Source organism: Olea europaea, unplaced genomic scaffold (assembly GCF_002742605.1).
Source record: "Olea europaea var. sylvestris unplaced genomic scaffold, O_europaea_v1 scaffold792, whole genome shotgun sequence".
Lineage (NCBI taxonomy): Eukaryota > Viridiplantae > Streptophyta > Magnoliopsida > Lamiales > Oleaceae > Olea > Olea europaea.
In genome coordinates this window covers 115,062-139,900 of record NW_019266348.1, presented here as the reverse complement: position 1 = coordinate 139,900, position 24,839 = coordinate 115,062, and the positions used below count along the sequence as shown (strand labels likewise).

Genomic DNA, 24,839 nt, shown 5'->3' with positions numbered 1-24,839 from the left:
GGAGTAATTAATAACTTCGTATCTGAAATGTAAAATGAAAACTTAGAATATTTATCTACAAGCAACTTCATCAAAACATATCCAATAATTTTAAAAGTAACATCTAAAGAATAGTCAATAGTGTCATCTAGTGATTTTCAAGCAGCATGAAGACATTATATATACGAATGATTGAATAACACTGAACAAGATTAAACAAGGAAAAAGGAAAATACCATACAACATATAATCATATACGTGTTGTACACACTAAAAGCCAGTGAAAGAATGCAAAGTTCATTAATGACACCTATATGAACCAAATTCAACTGGAGTACGAGAAATAAAACAAAAATCACGAGCATCTTGGAAGAAAAAAAAACGAGAAAATTGGTACAAAACAAAGAATTTAGCACATGATTCCCTACAAATATATAGAAGAAGATCAAAAAACCATTGCAACCGAACAAGATGGGTTAAAAGCAACATTAGTTTCAAACGTTCCCTTGACAATTGTGATTTTGTCCAAAATCCATACAGATCATGAAGCACTATTGTTTCCTTCCCCTCCCCTTTTTGGCAGGCTGTGCTTCTACTTGATCTTTACCACTTACTTCTGATATATCCACTACAGAAGAAAAGAGAGCAAAAATTCTTCACTAGAATAACAAGTGCACGACAATATTTTATAGTGCGTCAAAGAACGGGGTCAATAGGACAGGGACTACAAACCCCAAGTTACAATAAATAAGAAAATGACACATGTTACGGTAAGCGTGCCTTGTGAAAAACTCTCAGGAAAAGATATTACCTTCAGATCCGCAAGCCATCAGAGTAAAGAATATGTTATTCAGCTTTTCCATCTTTTTAGCATCCTGTGCTTGGTCCGTCTTAAACTTGATACACTAATAAACCAGAAAAGAAAATAAACCATCATGTTAACTATATAATTTGTAATTCCAGTTTGCAGCTACTATCGATGCAATATATCCTCTTCCTAGAATTGCTGATAGACCTTCAAGTTGCACTAAAAAGACAGATTGCCTATGTAGCTAACAGTGACACTCAAATGGGTCCAGAAATTTGCATCTTATACACCTAAAACTTATGATAATCAGATGCACAAAGAATAGGGTATACAGGTTGATTATCTGTTCGACAGTTATTTCCCTTTTCTACTTCAATATTTACAGAAAGACAAAGCTGAATAGAAATCACCGTAGCTTACCCAAAACACCATTATTCATACTTTTAATCTATCACTTACTAATAGAGTAGAGAAAGTATAAAAATGTATTGCTAATCTTTTAGTTTACCATTGTATGAAAGGTGCCAGTATGTCATGACATAGCACAGGAAGCCTAAAATGCAGATTTAGAACAGAAGCCAATCTCATGGAACTTCCAGAAAATTAACAACAAAGCCAGGTGTAGAAAAAACAAAAGCTGAACTCAAAAGTACCTAATCTGCAATCATTATGAAGGAGACTTGCAACTTAATTTATGACCGGGAAAAAAAAAAAGCAGTTTCTAAACATTTCGGGTTAAATTTGAATGTGGTCTTCCTAAACGTGAAGTAGCAACTCGAGTGTCCTATCTTAGACACGATCACAATTATGCTGTTTCTATAAAAAAAATTTAAAAATCAATGCCTAATACGGACTACAAATAAAGGAATTAAATGAAAAGTACTTTATTTAGCTATAATTTCGTTGCTCCAATGAGTAAAGAAGCATTTATGATTTAGTTGTACATTATTCTGCCCATGTTTAGTATTTCAATTTCCTAACTGGAAAGTGCTAATTTTAATGGAGACAGTGACTCTGTTTGTGGGGCAGTTGGAAGTGGCATTAAATTAGAAGACCGAATACTGAGAAATTATCATCTTATTCTCGTGCTTGGGTATTTGCTTTGGACAAAATCTCGGCCTCAACTTCTGTCTTTTCTTTCATTAAAGGTGAACAATGTGACCAAACAAAAATGTTTAAAAATAAAGGATCACATGCCGAGTGGAGAGTGGAACTGAGATAGAGAAAAAAGGAATACATGATGGGAAAAAATAAGGGGGAATAGACAATAGAAGAGAAAATGTACAAATGTCACCTGCCAGGACATTCAACATATTATACAATTGGGACGTGTAGAATTAAGGAATTAATCAAGGAAAGGGACAAATAACCAACTAAAGCACTATACCATCGAGATTGTGATTCAAGTTCCTTCAGGAACTAATCGTAAAATGCATCAAATTAACATTTGACGTACAAAATGACTGGGATATGCATAGAATTAAGAAGCTAATCAAGGACAACTTAGCACTTCTTGATAAACTTAGGGCTCCAAGGAAAATAAATGTTATTATATCGACTAGTCATTAATGCTATGCATAGACTTATTCACATTTTGGCATGAGCAGGCCACAAGAAATTTTCTACAGCACTTTAGACCATATATTCCCCCCCCCCCCCCCCCCCCAAAAAAAAAAAAAAAAAAAGAGTCTTCTTTTTTCTTTTTCTTTTTATTTTTTTCTAAACGCAAATCATCTACATTTTTGTTGTATTTTTAGGCTCCACTAGAAAAGGCTGGTGGCTATTAGGATACCATGACCATAAGATATATAGAACTAGCAAGAATACAAGGGAGAGGGCATAAATCTGACTTCCAAGAGAACAGCAATAGTAAAGAAAGCAGCAAATAATGAGATACTCCCATACAAAAGAAGAATAGTAAAAGTGAACTAGAAACCTCAAATACTAGGAATACCATGACTATCTGTATCATAGTGCATAATCAACGAGGAAGGTCTATGGGCCCATACTCCTAGTAATGGCGTTGATCCCAACCTAAACTCCCCCCCTCCGATGCTTAATAGACGATGTTGAGCAAGAGAAAACCATTATGTGAAAGAATGAATAACACTGTATGTAAGATAATCAAGACCTCCAACAACTATGGAGTCCTATGCAGACGCAATGGAGATCAAAGACACAGCTAAAATTGTGTTTGGTAGTAAAATAGCAACAAAATGGCAACCACGTTCCTGAACAATAATATCCCAACTTTCTTATAATGAAGTCATTATCTTACAAAGAACCAGAAATAGATAATGCTCGATCAACTATCACATTGAGAAACAGATAAACTCACGAAGACGCATAAACATTATGCCCCCATTTGGTGGCCTTTATTTTATTTTATATTACTTTAATTTGTATAATTAAAGATTCAAAGAGCAAATGCTTTAAGTTGTTCATAAGTCAAGCTCCGAGATCTAGCCTCTCTCCCCTAGGATGGAGGTTCATCACGTACATCCAAATTATCTCAGGAACCGCTGACTTCAACCGGCCTGGGTTTCAACAGCAAACCCTCGACTGGAAACCCCACCAGCCTCACGCCGCAAAACCCTAGCCTTTCCTGCCCGTAGGCAGCGAATTCCCTTAGCGCCGCCGTCCGGCTATACAGAAGTGATGACGGCGCGCTAACGATTGGCGACAAGGGAGCCCAAGCCGACACCTTTCACATCAAGGGCCAAATTATACCGAATCTATAGATTGAGAAGACAAGGGCATCCACGAGGTTACAGATTGAGAAGACACCATTCACATCAATGAGCAATTCAGGAACTTGCGTCCACTACTTCTATGCTTTGAAGCGATCGGTATTGAAGATTAATTTGGATAAATCTGGGGCTATTCCAGTGGGAGAGGTTGCTAACGTGGATGAGTTGGCCAATATATTGGGCTGTAAGGTTGCGCAATTGCCCATGTCATACCTTGGACACCCTTTAGGGGCAAGGTTTAAAAGTAAACATATTTGGAATGGAATTGTTGAAAGGGTGGAGAAGAAGTTAGTGGGGTGGAAGCGTATGTAGGGTGGAGAAGAAGTTAGTGGGGTGGAAGCGTATGTACCTTTCGAAGAGAGGCTACCTTACGCTCATTAAATTCACTCTCTCTAATCTACCAACTTATTTCTTGTCACCGTTTCCTATTCCTGTTACAGTGACAAACAGATTAGAGAGGATTCGAATGGAATTTCTTTGGACAGGCTTAGGAAAAGAGAGGAAATTTCATTTAGTTAATTGGGGTGTGGTTTGTTTTCCTGTAAGGATGGGGGGCCTTGGATGAGGAGCCTTTTTTTGTTTAATAAAGCTTCATTAGGCAAATGGTTGTGGCAATTTGGAATGGAGAGATAAGAGTTTTTGGAGACAAATCATAGGAGCGAAGTATGGTGTGATGGAGGGGGGTTTGTGCTCAATCGAGGTTGTAGATCGTATGGGGTGAGTTTGTAGAAGTATATCTGACTAGGATGGAATGACTTTCGAGAGAAATTGACTTATGCGGAAGGGAATGGTAATAGTATTAGATTTTGGGATGATTGTTAGTGTGGAGATCATCCGCTAAAGGCACGGTTTCTTTCTTTGCACAGTATTGCTTTGGAGCCTTTTGCTATGTTGAATGATGTACTAGCCATACATAATGGAAGTTATAGTTGGAATATTGTTGTTGAGAGGGGTTTCCAGGATTGAGAATTAGATGATTATGCAATGTTTTTAACCTCCTTGCACAAAGCGCATATTCAGGTTGGAAAGGGTGATCGAAGCAAGTGGAGGTTGGCACGGGATGATATTTTTTCAGTTCACACTTATTTTAGATCCATATTGGGACCAACAGAGAGTTCATTTCCTTGAAAGATGGTGTAGCAATGTAAACTGTCTCCACAGGTGGCTTTCTTATTATGGACGATTGTGAGGGGACAGACGTTAACGGTGGATAATCTTTGAAGAGAATGTCTTTATATTACTGAATCGTGTTATATGTGTAAGAGAGCGGAGGAAACAATTGACCATTTGGTCATCCATTGTGATGGTGTTCGGTGGTTGTGGATCGGCATTCTAACTTCCCAAACATTGGATTGAGTGTTGCCTAGATGCATAGAAGATGTATTGCAGGCATGCAGGAAAAAATTTCGAGATAAGGATAATAGACTTGTGTGGAATCTTATTCCGGAATACACTGTATGATGTGTATGGAGAGAAAGAAACAGCCGCTATTTTCAAGAGCAAACAAGAACAATAGAGTATATTAGAGAATTGTTTTATATGACTATGTATACTTAATTTAATGCTACGGCCGCAAATCATATAGAAGGGCTGCCTAATTTCATGTCATTTCTTTCTTGTTTAAATTGATAATACACATCTCGTATATTATCTATTGATTAATAAAATTACCTGATTACTTATAAAAAAAATATTACTTTAATTTATTTCTCATACTTATTTTTAACTACGCATTCACACAATAAAATATTCTATACATAAACCCAAAGATTTTTCCTACTTTTTAACCACATATTCTCCAAAAAATATGTTAGACCCGCAATACAGGTCACTTATCAGAGGCGCAAGGGCAAGGGCAAAAGAGGAAACACACAGAGAATAAGCCACATGCACGGTTACATAATATGGTTGGGGTGAACAGTCTAGAAGCAGAACAACCTTTAAATAGGAGAAGCAATGAACATCTGGTCATGCAGAATTTGGTAATCTGTTAGGAGAGGATTGGCTCTCTCGAATAGCCAAAATTATCATTTATTCAGTTCCATTGTATACACTCTGCTTTTCCTTAGCAGAGAGTTGCTTTGTAATTCTCGTTTATCAAAGAAGTTTATTATTTCTCTTGCATTATTTGAAGGTTCATATCATTGGTATCAGAGCAAACCGATCCGATGGTGAACTTAACAGATAGGGTGGGAAATTTAGAAGAATCTCAGCAAAAATTTCAGGAGCAAATGGAAGGAATGCAAATGGGAATGGAGAAATTGCAGATAGAGATGCAACGAGTACAGAATATCGAAAAAAATATGGCCATCATTTCCGAACAGTTCACCTTCATGAGGGCAAGGTGGGAGGAAGCTGAACGAGAGAAAAAAGGCAAGGGACAAGCAGGAGCGAAAGACTCAGAATACACTGGGCAATCTGAGGTATCTCCGGATGTGGGGATAAATGGCAGAGAAGGGTGTTTTACAACCGGTGGGGGCTGGAAAACAGAAATCAAGGGGAGGAGGTTGGAGATGCCGGTGTTCACGGGAAATAATCCGGAGGAATGGATTTTCAAGGCCGAGCGATATTTCACTGTGAATCACTTAACGGAGTTGGAGAAATTGGAAACGGCGGGTTTGTGTTTTGAGGAAGGAGCATTGTCGTGGTATCAATGGGAACAGAAGCGAAGGGGTGTTCGTAGTTGGGAAACGCTCAAAGAACTCCTGCGAGCTCGCTTCAGATCGGAGCTGGAGGGGACCACAGAGGAACGATTCCTGGCCCTCCAACAAGAGGGTTCAGTGATGAATTACAGGCACTCATTCGAGACACTTGCAGCTCCGATCGGAGATATTTCAGAGGCCATACTGGAAGGCCACCTTATAAATGGGCTGAATCCAGAAAGTAAGGCCGAAATTAGGATGTTACGGCCCAGAGGGCTTGAGCAGATTATGGAACTGGCCCAAAGGATTGAGGAGAAGAACAAGGCCCTGCAGGCCTATGCTACTGGATCTGGCCCAATAAGAAGCAAATTAAATCCTAACCCAGCTGGGTACCCTCCGTCTTCTAGAAATCAGTCGGGCACTCTCCAGATTTCCAACCCAAAATTACCGGCGACCAGATTTACACCTGCGGCCGGCCCGGTGTTCAAGAAGCTTAGTGAAGCCGAATTGAAGGTCAAGAACGAAAGGGGGCTATGTTTCCGTTGTGACGAGAAGTATTCCATTGGGCACAAGTGCAAGAATCGAGAGTTGCAAGTAATGTTGGTGTACGATGATGAACGCCAGGAAGAGTGCGAAAATAAAGAACCACCCGAGAAGGTAATGGAAGACGAGGGACTGACGACCGGCGAGATGGTGGAATTGTCCATGAATTCGGTGGTGGGTCTTACCCCACCACAGACCATGAAGCTGAAAGGAAAAATTGCCGGCGAGCCAGTAGTGGTGTTAATTGATTGTGGAGCTAGTCATAATTTCATAGCGACAGACTTGGTGCAGAAATTGGAGTTGCCGAGAACAGAGACGTTGAAGTATGGGGTGATCATGGGGACTGGGTTGGCGGTGCAAGGGGCAGGAATTTGTAAAGGAGTGCAATTATCCTTGCAGAATATAGAGGTAGTAGAGGACTTCCTCCCTTTGGAGTTGGGGAGTTCTGACGTGATTCTAGGAATGAAATGGCTTTCAACTCTAGGCCAAACGAAAATTGATTGGAAGGCACTCAGGATGAAATTTCAGGTAGGAGGAACCACAATGACCTTACAGGGAGACCCGAGCCTTAGCAAAACATTGATTACGTTGAAGGCTATGGTCAAAGCATTCAAAGGAGAGGGAGAAGGAGTGCTTCTGGAGTTAGGCAGCCTGGGAGTTGACGGTGGGGAGTGGCAGGGAGGGATATCGAAGGAAATTAAGCATGTCTTGGAGGAATTTGAGAAGTTGTTTGAAGAACCCGTGGGGTTGCCACCCCCACGGACCAGAGATCATGCGATTACTCTTCAACCAGGTACTGGCCCTGTCAGCGTAAGGCCCTATCGTTACTCGCATAATCAAAAAAACGAGATAGAGAAGTTAGTTCGCGAGATGTTAGCTGCTGGGATCATTAGGCCTAGCACCAGCCCGTTTTCCAGCCCGGTTCTACTGGTGAGAAAAAAAGATGGGGGATGGAGATTTTGTATAGATTACCGAGCAGTGAATAAGGTGACTGTACCGGATAAGTTTCCCATTCCCGTGATAGATGAACTATTGGATGAATTACATGGGGCCACGATTTTTTCTAAGTTGGATCTGAAGGCAGGTTACCATCAGATTCGAGTCAAACCGGAGGACATTCCGAAAACAGCGTTCAGAACACATGAAGGGCATTATGAGTTCATCGTCATGCCGTTTGGACTCACTAACGCCCCGGCCACATTCCAATCGCTCATGAATGAAGTATTCAAAGAGAAGCTGAGGCGCTTTGTGTTAGTGTTCTTTGACGACATTTTAGTATTCAGTCGCAGTGAAGAACACATTAGGCATCTGAGGAGTGTACTGCAGGTGCTATCCCAACACCAGCTACATGCCAACAGAAAAAAATGTAGCTTTGGGCATGCAGAGGTGGAGTATCTCGGGCACATTATTTCCCGTCACGGGGTGGCGGCAGATAAGTCTAAAATTCAAGCCATGATAGACTGGCCAAGCCCCAGTTCAATAAGGGAGTTGAGGGGATTTTTGGGGCTGACTGGGTATTACCGTCGTTTTGTTAAGGATTATGGCAAGTTAGCGTGGCCATTAACAGAACGATTGCGTAAAGACAATTTTTTCTTGGATGAGGAATCAGAACGAGCCTTTAATAGCTTGAAGGTAGCCATGACTACGGTGCCGGTACTTGCTCTTCCTGACTTCAGTAAGCCTTTCGTTATAGAGACTGATGCTTCGGGGTTTGGATTGGGGGCAGTACTTATGCAGGACCAGCACCCCATCGCATTTTACAGTCATGCTCTTAACCCAAAGGGAAGGGTGAAATCAGCCTATGAGCGAGAATTGATGGCCATCGTTTTCACAATCCAAAAGTGGAAACACTACTTGCTGGGTCAGAAGTTCTTAGTTCGAACCGATCAAAAAAGTTTGAAGTTTTTAATGGAGCAACGAGAAGTAAACCCGGAGTATCAGAAGTGGTTAGTTAAATTGATGGGGTATCAGTTTGAAATCCAATATCGTCCAGGAAGTGAGAACAGGGCTGCCGATGCATTGTCACGAGTAAGCTCTTCATCTGAATTAATGGCAATATCAATTCCGGCAATGGTGCAACTGGAATCAATAGCTGAAGAGGTAAAGGCAGACCCACAATTGCAAGGGGTCATCCAGGACATCACCAGAGATGCCCTCAGCAGGCCTGATTATGCAATGGTGAATGGTCAATTACTATTTAAAGGAAGGTTGGTGCTACCCAAAAGGTCGACAATAATTCCCATACTGCTACAAGAGGGACATGATGGCAAGTTAGGGGGCCACTCTGGGTGGTTGAAGACTTACAAACGGATAGCAGCAAGTGTATACTGGGAGGGAATGAAATCAGACATAAGTAAGTATGTTAGACAGTGTACGGTTTGTCAGCAAAACAAATACAGTGCTCTCTCACCGGCGGGCCTTCTACAACCACTCGCTATTCCAAATCAGGTTTGGGAAGATATTGCCATGGATTTCATCGAGGGGTTACCGAAGTCGGGGAATATGAACACCATTTTGGTGGTGGTTGATAGACTGAGTAAATATGGGCACTTTATTGGGCTCAAACACCCTTTTACGACTGCTAGTGTGGCGAGAATTTTCATCAAGGAAGTGGTACGACTCCATGGAGTACCGCATTCTATCATTTCGGATCGAGATAAAATTTTTGTGAGTCATTTTTGGGAAGAGTTATTCAGGTTGCAAGGAACCAAGCTCAGCCGAAGTAAAGCGTACCATCCCCAGTCCGATGGACAGATAGAGGTACTGAACCGCACATTAGAAACTTATCTTCGATGTTTCGCTTCATCTCAACCTAAATCTTGGTTCAGTTGGCTACCCTAGGCAGAATTATGGTACAACACGTCCTTTCATACAGCCACCAAAGCTACTCCCTTCCAAATCGTATATGGGAGGGAACCCCCAGCCTTGGTGAGGATTGAAAGAGGGTGCACGGCAGTTTCAGTAGTAGAACAACAGTTGAGGGAACGTGATCGAATACTAGATGAGTTAAAGGCACAACTACTCCGAGCTCAAGCTAAAATGAAAGGCATAGTCGACGCTAAACGCAGGGATATCCAGTTCGAGGTTGGGGACTTGGTATACTTGAAGATCAGACCCTATCGCCAGAAGACATTGGCTACCAGGAGTAATGAAAAATTGGCTCCAAGATTCTATGGTCCATTTGTAGTGGAAAAGAGGATTGGACCAGTGGCGTATAAGCTGTCCTTACCCCCCACCTGTAGCATTCACCCGGTTTTTCACGTTTCACAGTTGCGCAAGGCAGTGGGGGCAACACATGCTGTGGATGAAGTGCCTAATCAACTGAATGAGGAATTAGAAATGTTGGTGGAGCCGGAAGCAGTGCTGGGGGTGCGACCTGGGTCAGGTCACAACATTAGAGGACTGGATGTGTTGATTCAATGGAAGGGGCTGCCACCGCTGGAAGCGACGTGGGAATCGTATGATCTGCTGAAACAGCAATTTCCTTCCTTTCACCTTGAGGACAAGGTGAGTCTCGTTGGGGGGAGTAATGTTAGACCCGCAATACAGGTCACTTATCAGAGGCGCAAGGGCAAGGGCAAAAGAGGAAACACACACAGAGAATAAGCCACATGCACGGTTACATAATATGGTTGGGGTGAACAGTCTAGAAGCAGAACAACATTTAAATAGGAGAAGCAATGAACATCTGGTCATGCAGAATTTGGTAATCTGTTAGGAGAGGATTGGCTCTCTCGAATAGCCAAAATTATCATTTATTCAGTTCCATTGTATACACTCTGCTTTTCCTTAGCAGAGAGTTGCTTTGTAATTCTCGTTTATCAAAGAAGTTTATTATTTCTCTTGCATTATTTGAAGGTTCATATCAAAATACTATTCGAAACATAGTTTTTTTTTTTTCCTTCAAATTAAAGGCCACCAAATAGGGGCTATATGATAAGAAAAGGAGATGGTGATTCTGCCAAGAAACTTCAGCTTTGCTGCCATGAGTCTAGTATGAGCCGATGGTCCGGGGCACAATACAAGTTTCATTTTCAATAATGGAGCCATCCAAAATATTTCCAAATAGTCAATTGTAAGATCTTTGTGATTAATTTGCCATTGGCAATAAATCCACTAGCTAACACTTGGTCATAGGTCCATTGGCAGATAGTCAGCCTTGTGGATTCTCTTTCTTGACATGTCAACCATATTAAGGCTTTGGATAATATCAAGTTTTAAAATTCAGATTATGAAAATAGACTTGCTCCCAATCCCCTCACGTTAAGAAAATATTAGGTCTCATTTGTTTGCACGAGTTTTTTAAGATTTTCACATGTTTGGAGAGGTTTTAAGGAACTATAACTAGGTGAATTTCCCTACTGAACTTTCATCATTGAGAGGAGGTCCCTGGATATAGCCATAACATGTAAATTAAGTCTTCTCATCAGTCTGGGTTGTCTGGTGGTGTGATTCGTTTGAATGCATCATGCTTCTTGGCTTCTAATATGCTATTTCTCATTACTTTAGGGCTTGTTTGGGCCCCATTTTTTCACCCAAAAAATTGATTTTTTGATCGTTATTTCACTATTTCAGCCGTCATATTTGACTTCTTCTCTCACAGGTGGACCCCACTTTTTTCCTAACGGTCAAAAAATCAATTCTCAAAATCACTCTCAAACAGGCTCTTAATAAATCATTTGTCATACAAAAGGTACAGAAAGCATTGAGAAATCAGCAAACCAATAGTCTACAAACAGATGTACCATTCATCTAACATCTAATTTAAACCCAACTAAAAAAGGAAAAAGGAAGAAGTAATGTTCTGGAGCACAAAAATGCAGAAGAAATGGTCAAGGAGGAACCAGTGCTTTTGCTTTCGGCCTAATTGTTTACTTAATTGGAGTGTTGTATAGAAATACAGCATCTCGGCCTAATTCTTTTTACTAAATTATTTTATAATTTTCCTACAAGCTTTCAATGAGGAACCAGTGCATTCATACAAATTGCCGCGCATCTGTTTTGAGTTCAATAAATTTGTAACAGTCACTGAAATCACGAAAACACTTAGCTTTAACATGCAAATTAAACCTGTACCTACAAAGTCAGTACAAAGTTTGTACCTCTTTATCGTCAGTGACTTTGAGAACCAATTTACCGTCGCAGTGCCTATATTTCATCGCATAACGAGTCTGCGCCACAAAATTAACAACTATCAATTTAAACAATCCAAAGAGAAATCAAATAAATTGTAAATGAAGGATTTACTTTCTCGGGATCGGCACGAAACAATTGGACGGATTTTTCTACAAAATCGTCCCATGATGTGATGTAAACCATTCTGATTACACTGATCGATATGTCCCCCCTCTACACTGATCGATATGTCCCCCCTCTCCCTCTCTCGTGTGGCGAGCTTACACAAACAAGATGCCGACCCGCTTTCGATCTCTGGGTAGATGATGAAGGTTTTTGGACAGTCTCTCTCTTGGGCTACTGGCTTATTTATGGGTTTTCACCAGATTTTGGAACAAGCGACGTCGTTTACTTAGCTGCGCTGTGAGTCCATGTAAGAGTTAATTTAATCAATAATCTGAAATTTGTTTTGGGCATCAAAATTTAAAATATTATTCACTGCTTATTAAACTTTACTACAAATTATTACTTACTCATCAAAATATAAAAAGTTAATCGTCACTCATTGAACTTCACTATAAATTACTACATATTTATTGAAATTTAAAAGATTACTAGTTATCCACCCAACTTTGATATAAGTTACTAATTTATTGGCTATCGCCCATATTATTTTAATCAGTTCACATGGACAAAAATGATGAAAAATCATGCACGGCACTGATGAAGCATATGACATTGATGGAGTTAAAAAAATAACGACGTGAACAAAAAAATTCGTGTGACGCTCGACGCAAATTGCCCATGCGATTGCATGGTATTATCCACTGCGATTGCATGGGCAATTTTTGTTACTGAAATTTATCATTATTTTTTCATTAACAAGAGGAAGGGAAGAACAACAATGCACTTTAATAACAGAGATTGCTCATGTGATCGTAGTGGACAATATCATGCGATCGCATAAGCAATTTTTGTTGTGCAACAAGTAACTTTTTTTGTCCACGCTATCATTTTTTTTTTTTTTAACTTCGTCAGTGCCATGTAGGATTTTTCATCAATCACATTGATTTTTGTCAACGTGGACCAATGAAAATGACGTGTGATGGAAGAGTAAGTTTTTTCAAATTTGGATGAGCAACGCATTTTAAATTTTGGTAAGTAAGTAGTAACATATAACAAAGTTCAGTAAACACTACTTAAATTTCGATGAGCAATTGACCTACAACAAAGTTCGATGAGAGGGAGCGGGCACTGCTTTCAACCTGTTGTAAAAACAAAACTCCATATCGAACCTGAAGCTTTCTCTTCTCTTTAGAACTCTCGGACTGAGAATATTACTGCAAGAAAGCAACAAGTAAATTTTTAAGTTTCGGTGAGCTAGTAATAATTGATAATAAAGTTCAGTGACTATTGATTAAGCCCATGTTTGGGCTCCATTCAAATTAGTTTTTAGGAAAAATGTATTTTGGAATAGTAATATTTTTGGAGAATGTGTAATTAAAAAAGAAGAAATTTTTTTGAATTGTAGTGTAATGTTATTTTATTGAAAAATGTATGATTGAAAAGAAAAAAAGAAGACAAAAATACATTTTGGGTTTTAATGGAGGAGATAAATCATCTCGTCCATGTAATATGCCATGTCGAAAGTGAAATTAAATAAATTTTGAAAAATTACTCTTAAATCCTCATTACTATTTGAAAATTAAAAAGAACTACTTTTAGTTCCAAAAATATGAATCAATTCCCGTGCTAACCTTGACATGTTTAATGTGATAGGTTATATAAAACTTGATATGCAACAGACATCGCCTTGACTAAAATTTTAGTCATTTTTGTTGGAAATACAAGTAAAATAATCCTTAACACAATGACACCCCATTGACACGTTGATTCAAAAAATACGTTAAATGATTAAAAAAAATTTAAAAATGGATGAGATTAATTTGTTTCTCCATTATTTGATGATTGCTATGCTAGCTATCCCCCAGCCTCTTGATTTTGTCAAACTCCAACCTAACGACTCTGGGTTTTCTGCTATTCAATGTAAATTTCGTCATATTATGTTATGACATCTTTGGTGAGAATTTTGCAGTTGATCTTCTAAACTCGCTTCTTGATGCAGCATGTAATGCAAATGCATAATCAATTTTCTTGATTGGTCAACCGAAGATACCCCGCCTAAAGTGGCAAGACAACCTCAAAAGTGGTAAAATCATTGAAAAGGTTAAAACAAGATCACACTAGAAGATGTCGTTCCTAGTTCTAATTCTTTCTACTATAGACATTTTTTTAATGTATTTGTGATACACGAGGCATTTGTACTATAATCGTAACTTTAGATCATCTGCTTACTTTTATATTGTTCTAGCCTTACCAAAAAATCGAGAATTTATGTCAAGTGTCCCCCAAGTACCATGCAGCTTTTCGGTGCTTATAAGTAGTAGGTCTCAAAGAATATTCAGTTAAAAGTCAAAAAACTTTTAACTCCTCATTAATGCTTGGTTAAAATGATATTAGACCAACTTGAAAGCACAACCAAACATGCACTAATTAATTAAAGGAAATTGCATTTGAAGAAAACATAAAACTACATTTTATCATATAAAGGCACATATGGAGCTCAAGTAGAAGACATCAAACAAAATTACTATAAAGTCAAATGGTAATAATAGTACATTCTACAAGTCCAAGATGATGGGAGAAAATCACTCCATATAATGAAAATTCACCTACATAGTAGATGCACTAATGTACAGATGTCCAAAGAAACAGACACACGAAACACCCCAATCTATAGCGCACTTAAAACCTCCGGCAGTTCATGAACCAATTCAGCGATTCATCTGCTTCCGTGCAACTACTTTCCCAAAAAGAAAGAAGCCACCCAGTAAGCTGACTCGGAGAACGAGTCTCTCTCTCCATTTATGGCTATTGTAACAGCAGTAAGAAATAAGATATCACAAGAAGTGCTCATAACGGAGACAGGGTGAGGAAGTGCAACTTCAACTTATTCCGAAATCTTAAATGGTATTTATATAGATTATTGAAGATATAAAGAATCGAGGTGAATACATTCAAGGAGCTGGGACTCTGTGAGCATACACCAGTATCATTACGAAATCTGAAGCGGATGAACCAATTGTTGCTGACACTTTTTCTGAAGAAGTTGATTGAAGCCACAAGTCAATCAAATTATTTAGTTGCAATGTGGGAACTACTGACTTGCCCATGCATTTAATTTCAACCTACAAAATAATCAGCAGAACAATAAGCAATCTCTAGGTTCAGTAATCTATCACATATGCCAATCGCTTAGAGTCTACAGCACGGTATATGCTCATTTAATATCCAAATCAAACATTCTAGACAATAGTATAAAGAAATTCTCTCATAAAACAATCCTGATAGAATTATCGAAAAACTTGTTTGGCAGTATTCGTGATAGTATATGGTTGGTGGTTTTGATGGGGCAGTATAGGGCAATACTAAGTTGGGTATGTAAGATATGAATTTTTAGGGTGGAAAGTATTTCCCGAAGATGCAAACTCTGAAGTTCTTGGGAAGTGGGGGATGCAGCTGGTAATGGTGGTTAATCATGGGAAATACAGTGGCAGCAGGGGATGCACTGTAGTGGCAGGCAGAGGGTAGTTTCTGTTGGCCGTAGATATAAGAGGGAGAAAACTATGGAGGTGCCAAGGAAGCACGAGTTGCCGAGAGAAGCTGAGAAATCTGATGACAACTTATTCAACTTTGTTCTCTCCATTTTCAAATTTCAAACATAAATGCGCAGTTGAAGAAGCATTGGAAATTTTAGTGAAACAGAGATGTATCACCTTAGAGAGTGTTTGGGAAGTGATCAAATGTACATTTTATTCCCCACTTATTATCCACACATTCGATATGACCCACAACTTTAATCGCTTAAATTTTAGTTTTATCACTTGCCAAGCATGCACGTTACAAAATCCAAGACTCGCCCAAATTTGCTTAAATTTAATAAAACTATTATTAACTGAAGTCACCGCTTGTAAAACTTGGGGCTAAATTTACTTACCTCATCTTCGCTTGTAAGATCCAGTTTTCTCATCAGGTATTTTTGGATAAAAGAAACGGGCATGCTCCCATCCCTGTGAGCGAATGAAACAGGTATAAATAAGAATATTTCTTGACTACAATAGAACACATCAGTATAACATGCTATAAGATCTGCAAGAGCAGACCAAAAACCAGATTGTGCTGTGCCCTTCAACTTTATTCTCCAGAGGGACAATGAAATACTCGGAGAACCACGTTGTATTCTTAAGTCTAGATGCCATACAAGAAAATGATAAATTCAATCACGAGATAACACCCCCATCCCCACCCCGAAAGAAAAAGAAACCCAATCCCAAGAGAAAGATAAAGACAAATGAAATGCTTGACAGCTAAATTTCTTTTGTAACCCCTTCTCTTTATGCATGTGCATTGCTGAATTCCATTGGAGGAGAAATTAATTATTTTATAGGATACTATAGGAGTAAGTTTTAACCATACAGCACGCCGTTGCTTTCTCTCTTTCAATTTGATGCATCATTGGAATAATATCTTCAACATGATGATAAACTTTCACAAAACTGAAAAGTATGAAGCTATTCCATCTCTTTATGGCTGAATTGCAATGTGGAAAGTAAATAATTTAAGCTTAATGACCCCTTCGATCTATGGTAGATACATCTCAAGAAAAATTTATAATTACTAGCTCTTTGACAATCATGATTACCAACTGGATTTTGACATTTGAACCTAAACAATGGAAAATGAAATGCACCAGCTGAAGTTTTTTCTTTTTTATTTTTCCCTTTTTTTTTTGGCTTCTATATACATACAAGCCTATAAAAAACAAATATATCACCACATATAAAATTTATATACCCAAATAAAAAATTTAAAAAAAAAAAAAAAAAAAAAAAAAGGAAAAAAACCCCCCAAAAAAAAAAATTAAAAAAAAAAAAAAAAAAAAAGGAAAAAAACCCCCCAAAAAAAAAAATTAAAAAAAAAAAAAAAAAAAAAGGAAAAAAACCCCCCAAAAAAAAAAATTAAAAAAAAAAAAAAAAAAAAAGGAAAAAAACCCCCCAAAAAAAAAAATTAAAAAAAAAAAAAAAAAAAAAGGAAAAAAACCCCCCAAAAAAAAAAATTAAAAAAAAAAAAAAAAAAAAAGGAAAAAAACCCCCCAAAAAAAAAAATTAAAAAAAAAAAAAAAAAAAAAGGAAAAAAACCCCCCAAAAAAAAAAATTAAAAAAAAAAAAAAAAAAAAAGGAAAAAAACCCCCCAAAAAAAAAAATTAAAAAAAAAAAAAAAAAAAAAGGAAAAAAACCCCCCAAAAAAAAAAATTAAAAAAAAAAAAAAAAAAAAAGGAAAAAAACCCCCCAAAAAAAAAAATTAAAAAAAAAAAAAAAAAAAAAGGAAAAAAACCCCCCAAAAAAAAAAATTAAAAAAAAAAAAAAAAAAAAAGGAAAAAAACCCCCCAAAAAAAAAAATTAAAAAAAAAAAAAAAAAAAAAAAGGTGAAAGAAACAAGGTTAAGTAGAGTTTGAGATGCGCATAATTCCATCACCGTCAAAAGCATAAAGAAGGCAAGAGCCGGAGTTTCACGAGAGATTGAGCATAGGCAATCTGCAATATTGCCACTCGTGTGGTAGAAAATAGAATGACACTGTTGTGGAATACGAAGAGGCACCTTTTCTCAATAATTGCGTCTTCATGGTCCCCTTCCAAAATCAGCTATAAAAGGAGACAAGTGGTCCCCTTGATGGACCACGACTTCATGTTTTAAACAACTATGTACTTTCACGTTTCCAAGTCAATAAAATAGTCCCTTTTCCATTTTAGGACTAGTAATGGGCAAATGCAAAGCCAGTTCGATGTGGGCGCGGGGATGCCGAAGCATGGTAGATTGTCATGATTCTCATTGCAAGGTATGGGATTTGAAGCCCACATCATAAGTATTGATTTTCGTTGTGTAGTTTATATAGACTTGGCTCTCCAACATCAATAGTTAGCTCTTAAGGTATAGCTCTCCCAAGATCTATATCAGACACTAAGTGCATTCTTCAATAATGAAGAAAGACTTTCTCGTATTTTACCTGAAACTACAACTCCATACTTCATGGCTGACCAAGTGGTGAAGTCTAAAAACTAAATTAGGGTTTTTCTATTATTTTATTTCTTTCAATTTAAGCTATAACTAAGGGAACTTACATCCTGCAAGTTTAAGCTTTTGTCCTATCTAGGTTTTTCTATTTAAACACTTTATAAGTTGTCAGCTTTTTTTCCTTTTTTTTTTAACTATTATTATTTTTGGGTTGATTGATTAATGAATAAAAATTGAGAACTTTCTCATCTTGTTGAATTTTAAGCATTCTTTGTTATCAAATGAATCTTTGACTCCCATATATATACATTCACGTAATCAAAGGATTTTTGGAGTGCATTGAATCTTTTCATTTTTCCGCTGCATCACTAAGGGAGGTTCATTTTGTCATACGGTTATATCTGTGTAACTAATATGAGATTTGAACTCACATATAAGATTCCAAAGAACTTCAAATGTAACTTTGATACTACACCTGAAGTTCTAAAAGAGACTTCCTTCAACAGCACAATTACTACAAGTTACAACTCATATTTTAGTATTCTTTAGTTTTCAAGTAACCTAGTTCAAATGTAACCTACAAACAATTATCTCTAAGCATCATGTTTAAAATTGTAAGCTCTAATAGAAGTCAATTCCCAAAAGTGATACATTGGGATGTTATACAGCTCTAATCACTCATCGGTTCCAACATGAACATGTCAAATGAGCCTTGAGGTCTGGGAAGATATGCTTGGGTAGAAAGACTGGCTATGGAGCAGCTAGGAGAGGGGATTTTGGGACCACATGCTAAAAAATTGGAATTTGAATTGAAGAGACTGCCGGAGGCAAGAATAGGACTTTATTTTGGCTGACAAAGGTTTGGGCTAATGAGCCTCTTCCAATAGATTTATTTCGATTATCACACTATATCTTAACACGAGGCAAGTCAAATAAATTACAATTATGAAGGCAGTTATTCATAACATGAACAACCAAATAGCAATATATTGTGAACAAGCAGTGCTCATGTTAAAATTGCAGGAAACTAGCACATCCATACACCACTGGGTAGAAGTTGATGCTTGTGACTGCTTTTCATTTTAGGGGGCTTCTAATGAATATTGGAAGAACTCGTGGGCAACTGGGACACTTTTGGGGAAAAATGTTGCTTTGCCACACAAAATGGCAATGACAGTAGCAATAGCATCAGTCACAAACAGTGACAACAGTAATAACATACATTATGTGCAGTAGGAAGAGTGGAACTGAACTCCCTCAAATTAAAAGAATAGAAATGCTGGGGAAAGAAGATAAGAATAAAATATATTCTTAGTAGATCTGGAACACAGATTTAGTTTGATTTAAATTAGCTTATTTCAGTTTATTATAGTTTTCTAGTTTGACTTAAATTAGGGTTTACCACCTTAATTTCCTTCTTAGATTAAGTTTTCTTAAACTCTAGATAAAGAGAGATTGCCATTGTAATAGTCAGACTTGATAACTTAGCAAACTCTATTTTCTCGCACTAAATTCACACTATTCTCTACCCTTTCTTCTTTTTCTCTCGCTTTCTTCTCAAGTCTCATAAATTGTTGATTGCGAATCTTTGTTTACAAGCTTCCTACATCAAGAAAGCAACGGCAATTCAATAACAAAAGATGATGCTTCTTTCATTTTCTTTCTACCATTTCTTTCCCCTAACATAATGTCTGCATCACTTCATTTGAGAGTCACCAGAATCACATAGTAAATCAATTTGAAAGGACTCAGCAGTGGAAACTAGATTTTTTTAAGTTGGACAGTGTTGAAGACAAGATTTAAGTGAGACTCATAAGACCTTGAGTTGAAGTCCTGCCACCAATTCTTTAATGAATTTGTGTATGTGTCATGTTTTTAAGAAAAAGGAAATCTCGTCTACATGTGAGGAGACATGTTGAAGAGGATATACATAGATCCCTCCAATGGCATAAACTTTTAAATCAAGTGGTTCAACTTATTGCTTCCAAGCCACCATCAAACCATATGGCTCCAGAACATAGTGCATACATTATCAAACTATTGAGTAAGATTTTGCTGATTTGTGACGCAATCAGATCAGAATCGATGCCCAAGGGGCTTCAAGTATCTCCAAGGAGATAATAAATATTCAATGCTTCAATAAATGCCAACCACTTAAAACAAACCTAGATAAACAAAACAAAAGCAGGACATAAAATCCAGGAAGAAGCTAACTGTATTATCATACTCACACTACAATAGAGCTGACCAGAGTAAGTGCGCACTAATGTAATTGTAGGAGTCCTCTCAAACTTCGTACAAGAACAAAAGCCATCTATTTTTATTATGCAATTAGTATTATGCTGGCCATAAAGGCAGTATGGTATAATTATCCGGTGTACGAATAGTTCACTGCAGTTAACAATACTCTCATGCATGAGCCAAAGAGACCAGAAAAGAGGAGGATAATTTAACAAATGCTCAACATAGGGAGAATGTCTGCCGGCAAGCCACCCATATCTTGAAACCCCAAAAAAACATGTGGTACTGTGTTTAATCGGGTAGTTTTATCAATATCAAATTAACATCATTATGTGAACTACAGATTTTTGGGGGAATAATACCAGATCAACGTCTCTAAATAATAAATATCCACTATCTGACCAAATAAAATGTTCACTGAACAATCAAAATGAAAGGAAGCTAATGAGAACTCACTTTATTCTCAAGAAACTTGCAGAAATCTGCGGCAAGGGTGTATCTCCATCCCTGAAAACATAATAAAGAAATTAGATGATATGGATAGGTAGATTGAACACATAACCACATACAGTCCCTACAGAATATCTAGTCAATAGGGAGATGAAGTAAATTCATACTGGTTATCAGCAGCCACCAGCGAGAACCAAATTGGATTGTTTCTCCTTTCACCTTTAATACTGATAGCATCAAGCACAGTCTGGGGTGAGATCCTAAATTCCCCAGAATTCTGAGCCTTTTTCTGGCGGATTTTGCGCAATTTTTTAGGTTTTACTGAATCAGGGGGGGAACATGCACTGCTGATCTTCCCATCTTGAAGTACCGATTTCTGACCATGTTCTTTACTTTTGGTTTTACGAACATGTCCTTCATTGTCTTGGGATAGTAGAGCTTCTGATTTAGCAGCAGAACCTTGCGAGGTAAATTTTGAAGACTTACTCCTACTTGCAGCGTCCACCAAATAATTTAAAGGTTTCCAAGGATCAACTTTCCCTTCCCTTGGTTCAGAACCACTCTCTCTTCCATTATCTGGTGTTGTGAAGCTAGATGGATGGATAGCACTGGAGTTCTGCAAAAGCAAGGTCACTGAGCATGAAAAGTTGAGTCTATGAAAATATGACAAGGCAGGTAGAATAAAGCATATGGAAGAAGCCTATGTATGAGGCAATGTCTGTCAAGCTTCAAAATATATTCCTTACCTTCCTGTTGTTCTGAGAGAATTTGTTCAAAGTCTCGGGTGAGCTAGAGCTATCGAGATGGTCTTCCATGGAGTCTTCATCTTTCTTAAAAGGTTTCTCTATGGTAAAACTGGAACCTCTTGATGCTTTCCTTGCAACAGACTTTGATCTTCTTCCAGTCATGCCACTCTGTATCGATACTCTAGGAGTACCAATAACCAATGATGAGAGGGATCTTTCCTTTCTCTTTGCCGGTAATGTAACTGGAGTCACCAATTCAGGTGCCAGCACCTTTCTCCTCTTGTAAGGGAATATCTTAGTCCTTACATCTTGCAAATTATGATCCGGCCTAATACTCAAATATCAATAGACATGCTTGACAAAAAAAATAATTCTGATCTTTCCAATGCCGAATCTACAAACATTAAGGTACTTATGTGCCCAAAAAAGAAGAGCACATAATCTTATCATTAAATACACTAACAAGCCCTACTCCACATCAAATGCTGAGAGTAATACCCTATAGTCTCCACCTGTATTAGGACAGTGATAAACCCGCTTCCCAAAACTTCAATACATGTAAATATAAGTCCTTATAATAAATACTAATAAAAACACCAGTTAACCTAGAGCTTGGGTAAATTTTTTACATGGAGCTCCTAAATCATTGTCTTGTTATACCTTTTTTTTTTTTTAATTATTTTTCATTCTGCATAACTTTAAAATTGTCAATGTTAAGTTAGTGTTGCCTGAACTTTAATTGCCTGCACATCGAATCAACCTAAGGATGTTGTACGGTACATTTCACATAATATGAGTTCCAAATGTCAGTTTATTCTTGCAATCTGAGATATCCTGTTGTATCATGCCCATGCTTCACCCTATGAACAACCAGCTTAACATTGCAATACCAATAAGTTGGTAACAAGACTGTGAACTAAAAAAGATACTACAAGTATAGTTCCACTAAATGAGAGTTTCCAGTATGGGGGGAGAGGGGGTTTAGTACTATACAGATGAGATCTGGAAACCAAAATGATCTGATAAAAATTTATGCATGAATTATTTTCAATTTATTTCCTTCCGTTTAAGTGTTTGTGTTCATTATTATCTTACACTAGAGAAAGTAGTGGTAAGAACGCATCATGGAGTTAGAAGAAGTATCAGACCTCAACTTCTCAACTGGGACACATCCTAAATCAATATTGCATATTGGACAGCATTCCAATTCCTCGTCTGAAAGCTTCTCAAAAATGCATTTCCTACAAACTGGATGATATTCAGAAACAAGATATCAGATTTCTCAACCAAATTTTCCAAAGATTATCCAATGATTAAAGAAAAATTCTTGAAGCTCAGAAAATACAAATGAGAACCAAAATAAAGTTGGCATTGCAAAATCTAGCTCACATCAAATGTAGAGTTTCTCGGGGAAGAATCGGAGCTTCAGGTGGCGGTTAACAACTCGAGCAGGAAATAGAAAATCTCACGTAATCAGAAACTGAAAATATAAATATGAAAAAAGTCCACACAGAAGGGCATACAGATGAGAAACGTACGAACATATTTGTAATTACTAAAAACCCATGAAAACATCAAAAGTTCCCAGAGAAATAGACCGCAATTCATGACAAAACCTAGAATCCATAACACAAAATGCAAACTCAAGTCGAGAAACTGATAATGAAACCCGACAATCCGAAGAAAACCAAAATTCGACTAATTAGCACTAAATTCCGGACCAAAGTAGAAAAAAAAAATAATATGATTTCAAACAATTACGGCAAAAGAGAGCAACTCACACGTATGTAGGCATTCGATAATAGTGGTGGCATCGCGGAAGAGCTTATTGCAGAGAGGGCATGTCATGCATGCCGCAATTGTGTCCCTATTCACCTTCACTGTCTGATTCAACATCTGAACTCTAGATCTTGGCAACCTTCTAAATCAACGGCAGAAACTACACCTAACGAACTCAACTCTACCACCACGTATTCATGCCGTGCATGCTAGCGCCACCACATGAAACATTGAATTTACGTCCATTCTCACTTTCTGCACTAAACCCAAACCCAAAATTGTTACGACAAAATCAAACTACAAGCACATCAAACAATATGTGAACACGTGATTATGCAGAGATGCGGAGTGGACTATTATTATAAGAACCCATAAATCTATGGAGTTGAAATTGGGGGGAAAGAAGAACGTGGGTTAGCGATGGATTTGGTGCGGAGGAGATGGGCGGGGATAGGGTGGGTGAGGACCGTGCGGTGTAGTGCGTTGAGATGTCTCACAGATGATCTGTACCTGGAGGATGAAAATTGGGAGCAGCCGAAATCCAGAAAGAGAGAGGGAGTGGGTGTGGGCTTGCTTATGAAACAAATTAGCATTTAGCAAATTAAAAATCTGAAATTAGAAAGGGAAAATAGCAGAAAGGTCCCCGCTTTTAGATGCATGTTGCACACTGGTCCCTATTCTTCAAATAGAAGTGCTATGTGTTCTGACATTTTCAGCCGAAATGTTCACAGAATACACATGGCAGCATCCAGTTAAAAAAATAATAATAATAAATAAACCAAGTATTGTCACTTGGTGAAATTCTGACACCACAAATTCTGTGCAAAAGAAATTTTGATTCTTCAAATGGAGCATTTATATCATCACTTTCATTCTAGTGGCACCTAAGTCTAAGTGGACAATTTCATCCTTCGTTCATTTAACAAATAAGATTTTATTATACTGACGAATTTACCCTTATCTTCAAATAAACCAAAAATTAAATAATAAACACGAATAAAAATTATTATTCTTCTCACATCCATGTCAAAGAGATTGACGATAGTTATAATTACAAAAAATGGGATCTAATGGAGAGTTTATTTAAAGGCTATCATCATGTTTATTTAACATGTCCTGTAATATACGTGACTTGGTCCTGCATTTAAATTGCACCTATAATTTAGTACATGTTGGGTTTAGATAAAAAATAAATTTTCAGTAAATTTTAATAAAAGTTAATAAATTGTGTATTTGAAAAAATTGATAAAAAAAATATGAGTCTCGTGAAATATATAATCAAAAATGAGTTTTAGAAAATGAGAATAAAACATGAGATTAATGTCACTAACTCACTGTATTATCAAGTAACGTGATGATGATGATCAGTAATGCCAATTATTATTATTCTTTAATTGAAGACAATAGTATGAATATTGTTATTTGTTATTAGTAATAATTATTGCTAATTTTGGTTGTGTGTAACCTCTAATTAGCTATTCAACTAAATTGTGATGCATTTAAATACATTGATGTAAGGCCCACCTTCACCTAAGTTGTGATGATCGATAATTAATGCGAATATCACGATTTGAGTAAAATAAAATTGTTGATACCTAAGTGCTACAGAAATAAAATATTGGACATGTAAATGCTGTAAATATCACGATAAAAT

General features: G+C 37.4%; 2 protein-coding genes across 3 annotated transcripts; both read right to left on the bottom strand.

The window, feature by feature from the left end:
* Positions 1-191: 191 nt before the first annotated feature.
* Positions 192-12,213, bottom strand: LOC111391417 (signal recognition particle 9 kDa protein-like). Its single transcript, XM_023016634.1, has 4 exons — positions 11,970-12,213; positions 11,825-11,893; positions 791-884; positions 192-607 (listed from the first exon to the last, which is right to left on the bottom strand). The coding sequence occupies exons 1-4, from the start codon at positions 12,039-12,041 to the stop codon at positions 531-533; spliced, it is 312 nt and encodes a 103-aa protein (XP_022872402.1). The 5' UTR covers positions 12,042-12,213; the 3' UTR covers positions 192-530.
* Positions 12,214-14,456: 2,243 nt separating this feature from the next.
* Positions 14,457-23,778, bottom strand: LOC111391411 (E3 ubiquitin protein ligase DRIP2-like). Of its 2 annotated transcripts, none has more exons than XM_023016624.1 (8): positions 23,696-23,778; positions 23,188-23,440; positions 22,555-22,654; positions 21,407-21,734; positions 20,828-21,276; positions 20,667-20,717; positions 15,895-15,967; positions 14,457-15,085 (listed from the first exon to the last, which is right to left on the bottom strand). In XM_023016624.1, the coding sequence occupies exons 2-8, from the start codon at positions 23,300-23,302 to the stop codon at positions 14,915-14,917; spliced, it is 1,287 nt and encodes a 428-aa protein (XP_022872392.1). In that variant the 5' UTR covers positions 23,303-23,440; positions 23,696-23,778; the 3' UTR covers positions 14,457-14,914. The 2 variants fall into 2 exon arrangements, with proteins under 2 accessions (XP_022872392.1, XP_022872391.1); XM_023016623.1 differs by having other exon boundaries at positions 14,776-15,085; positions 23,188-23,445; positions 23,696-23,757.
* Between the last annotated feature and the right edge of the window lie 1,061 nt (positions 23,779-24,839).

Excerpts from the sequence above, each read along its gene's own strand:
- LOC111391417 (XM_023016634.1), bottom strand. The coding sequence starts at position 12,041 with ATGGTTTACATCACATCATGGGACGATTTTGTAGAAAAATCCGTCCAA. Across the intron at positions 11,894-11,969 it reads TTCGTGCCGATCCCGAGAAA|ACTCGTTATGCGATGAAATA; the intron begins GTAAATCCTTCA and ends TTTGTGGCGCAG. Across the intron at positions 608-790 it reads GATGGCTTGCGGATCTGAAG|TGGATATATCAGAAGTAAGT; the intron begins GTAATATCTTTT and ends TTTCTTCTGTAG.
- LOC111391411 (XM_023016624.1), bottom strand. The coding sequence starts at position 23,302 with ATGTTGAATCAGACAGTGAAGGTGAATAGGGACACAATTGCGGCATGC. Across the intron at positions 22,655-23,187 it reads TATCGAATGCCTACATACGT|TTTGTAGGAAATGCATTTTT; the intron begins GTGAGTTGCTCT and ends AATATCATCCAG. Across the intron at positions 21,277-21,406 it reads TCTCTCAGAACAACAGGAAG|AACTCCAGTGCTATCCATCC; the intron begins GTAAGGAATATA and ends TTGCTTTTGCAG.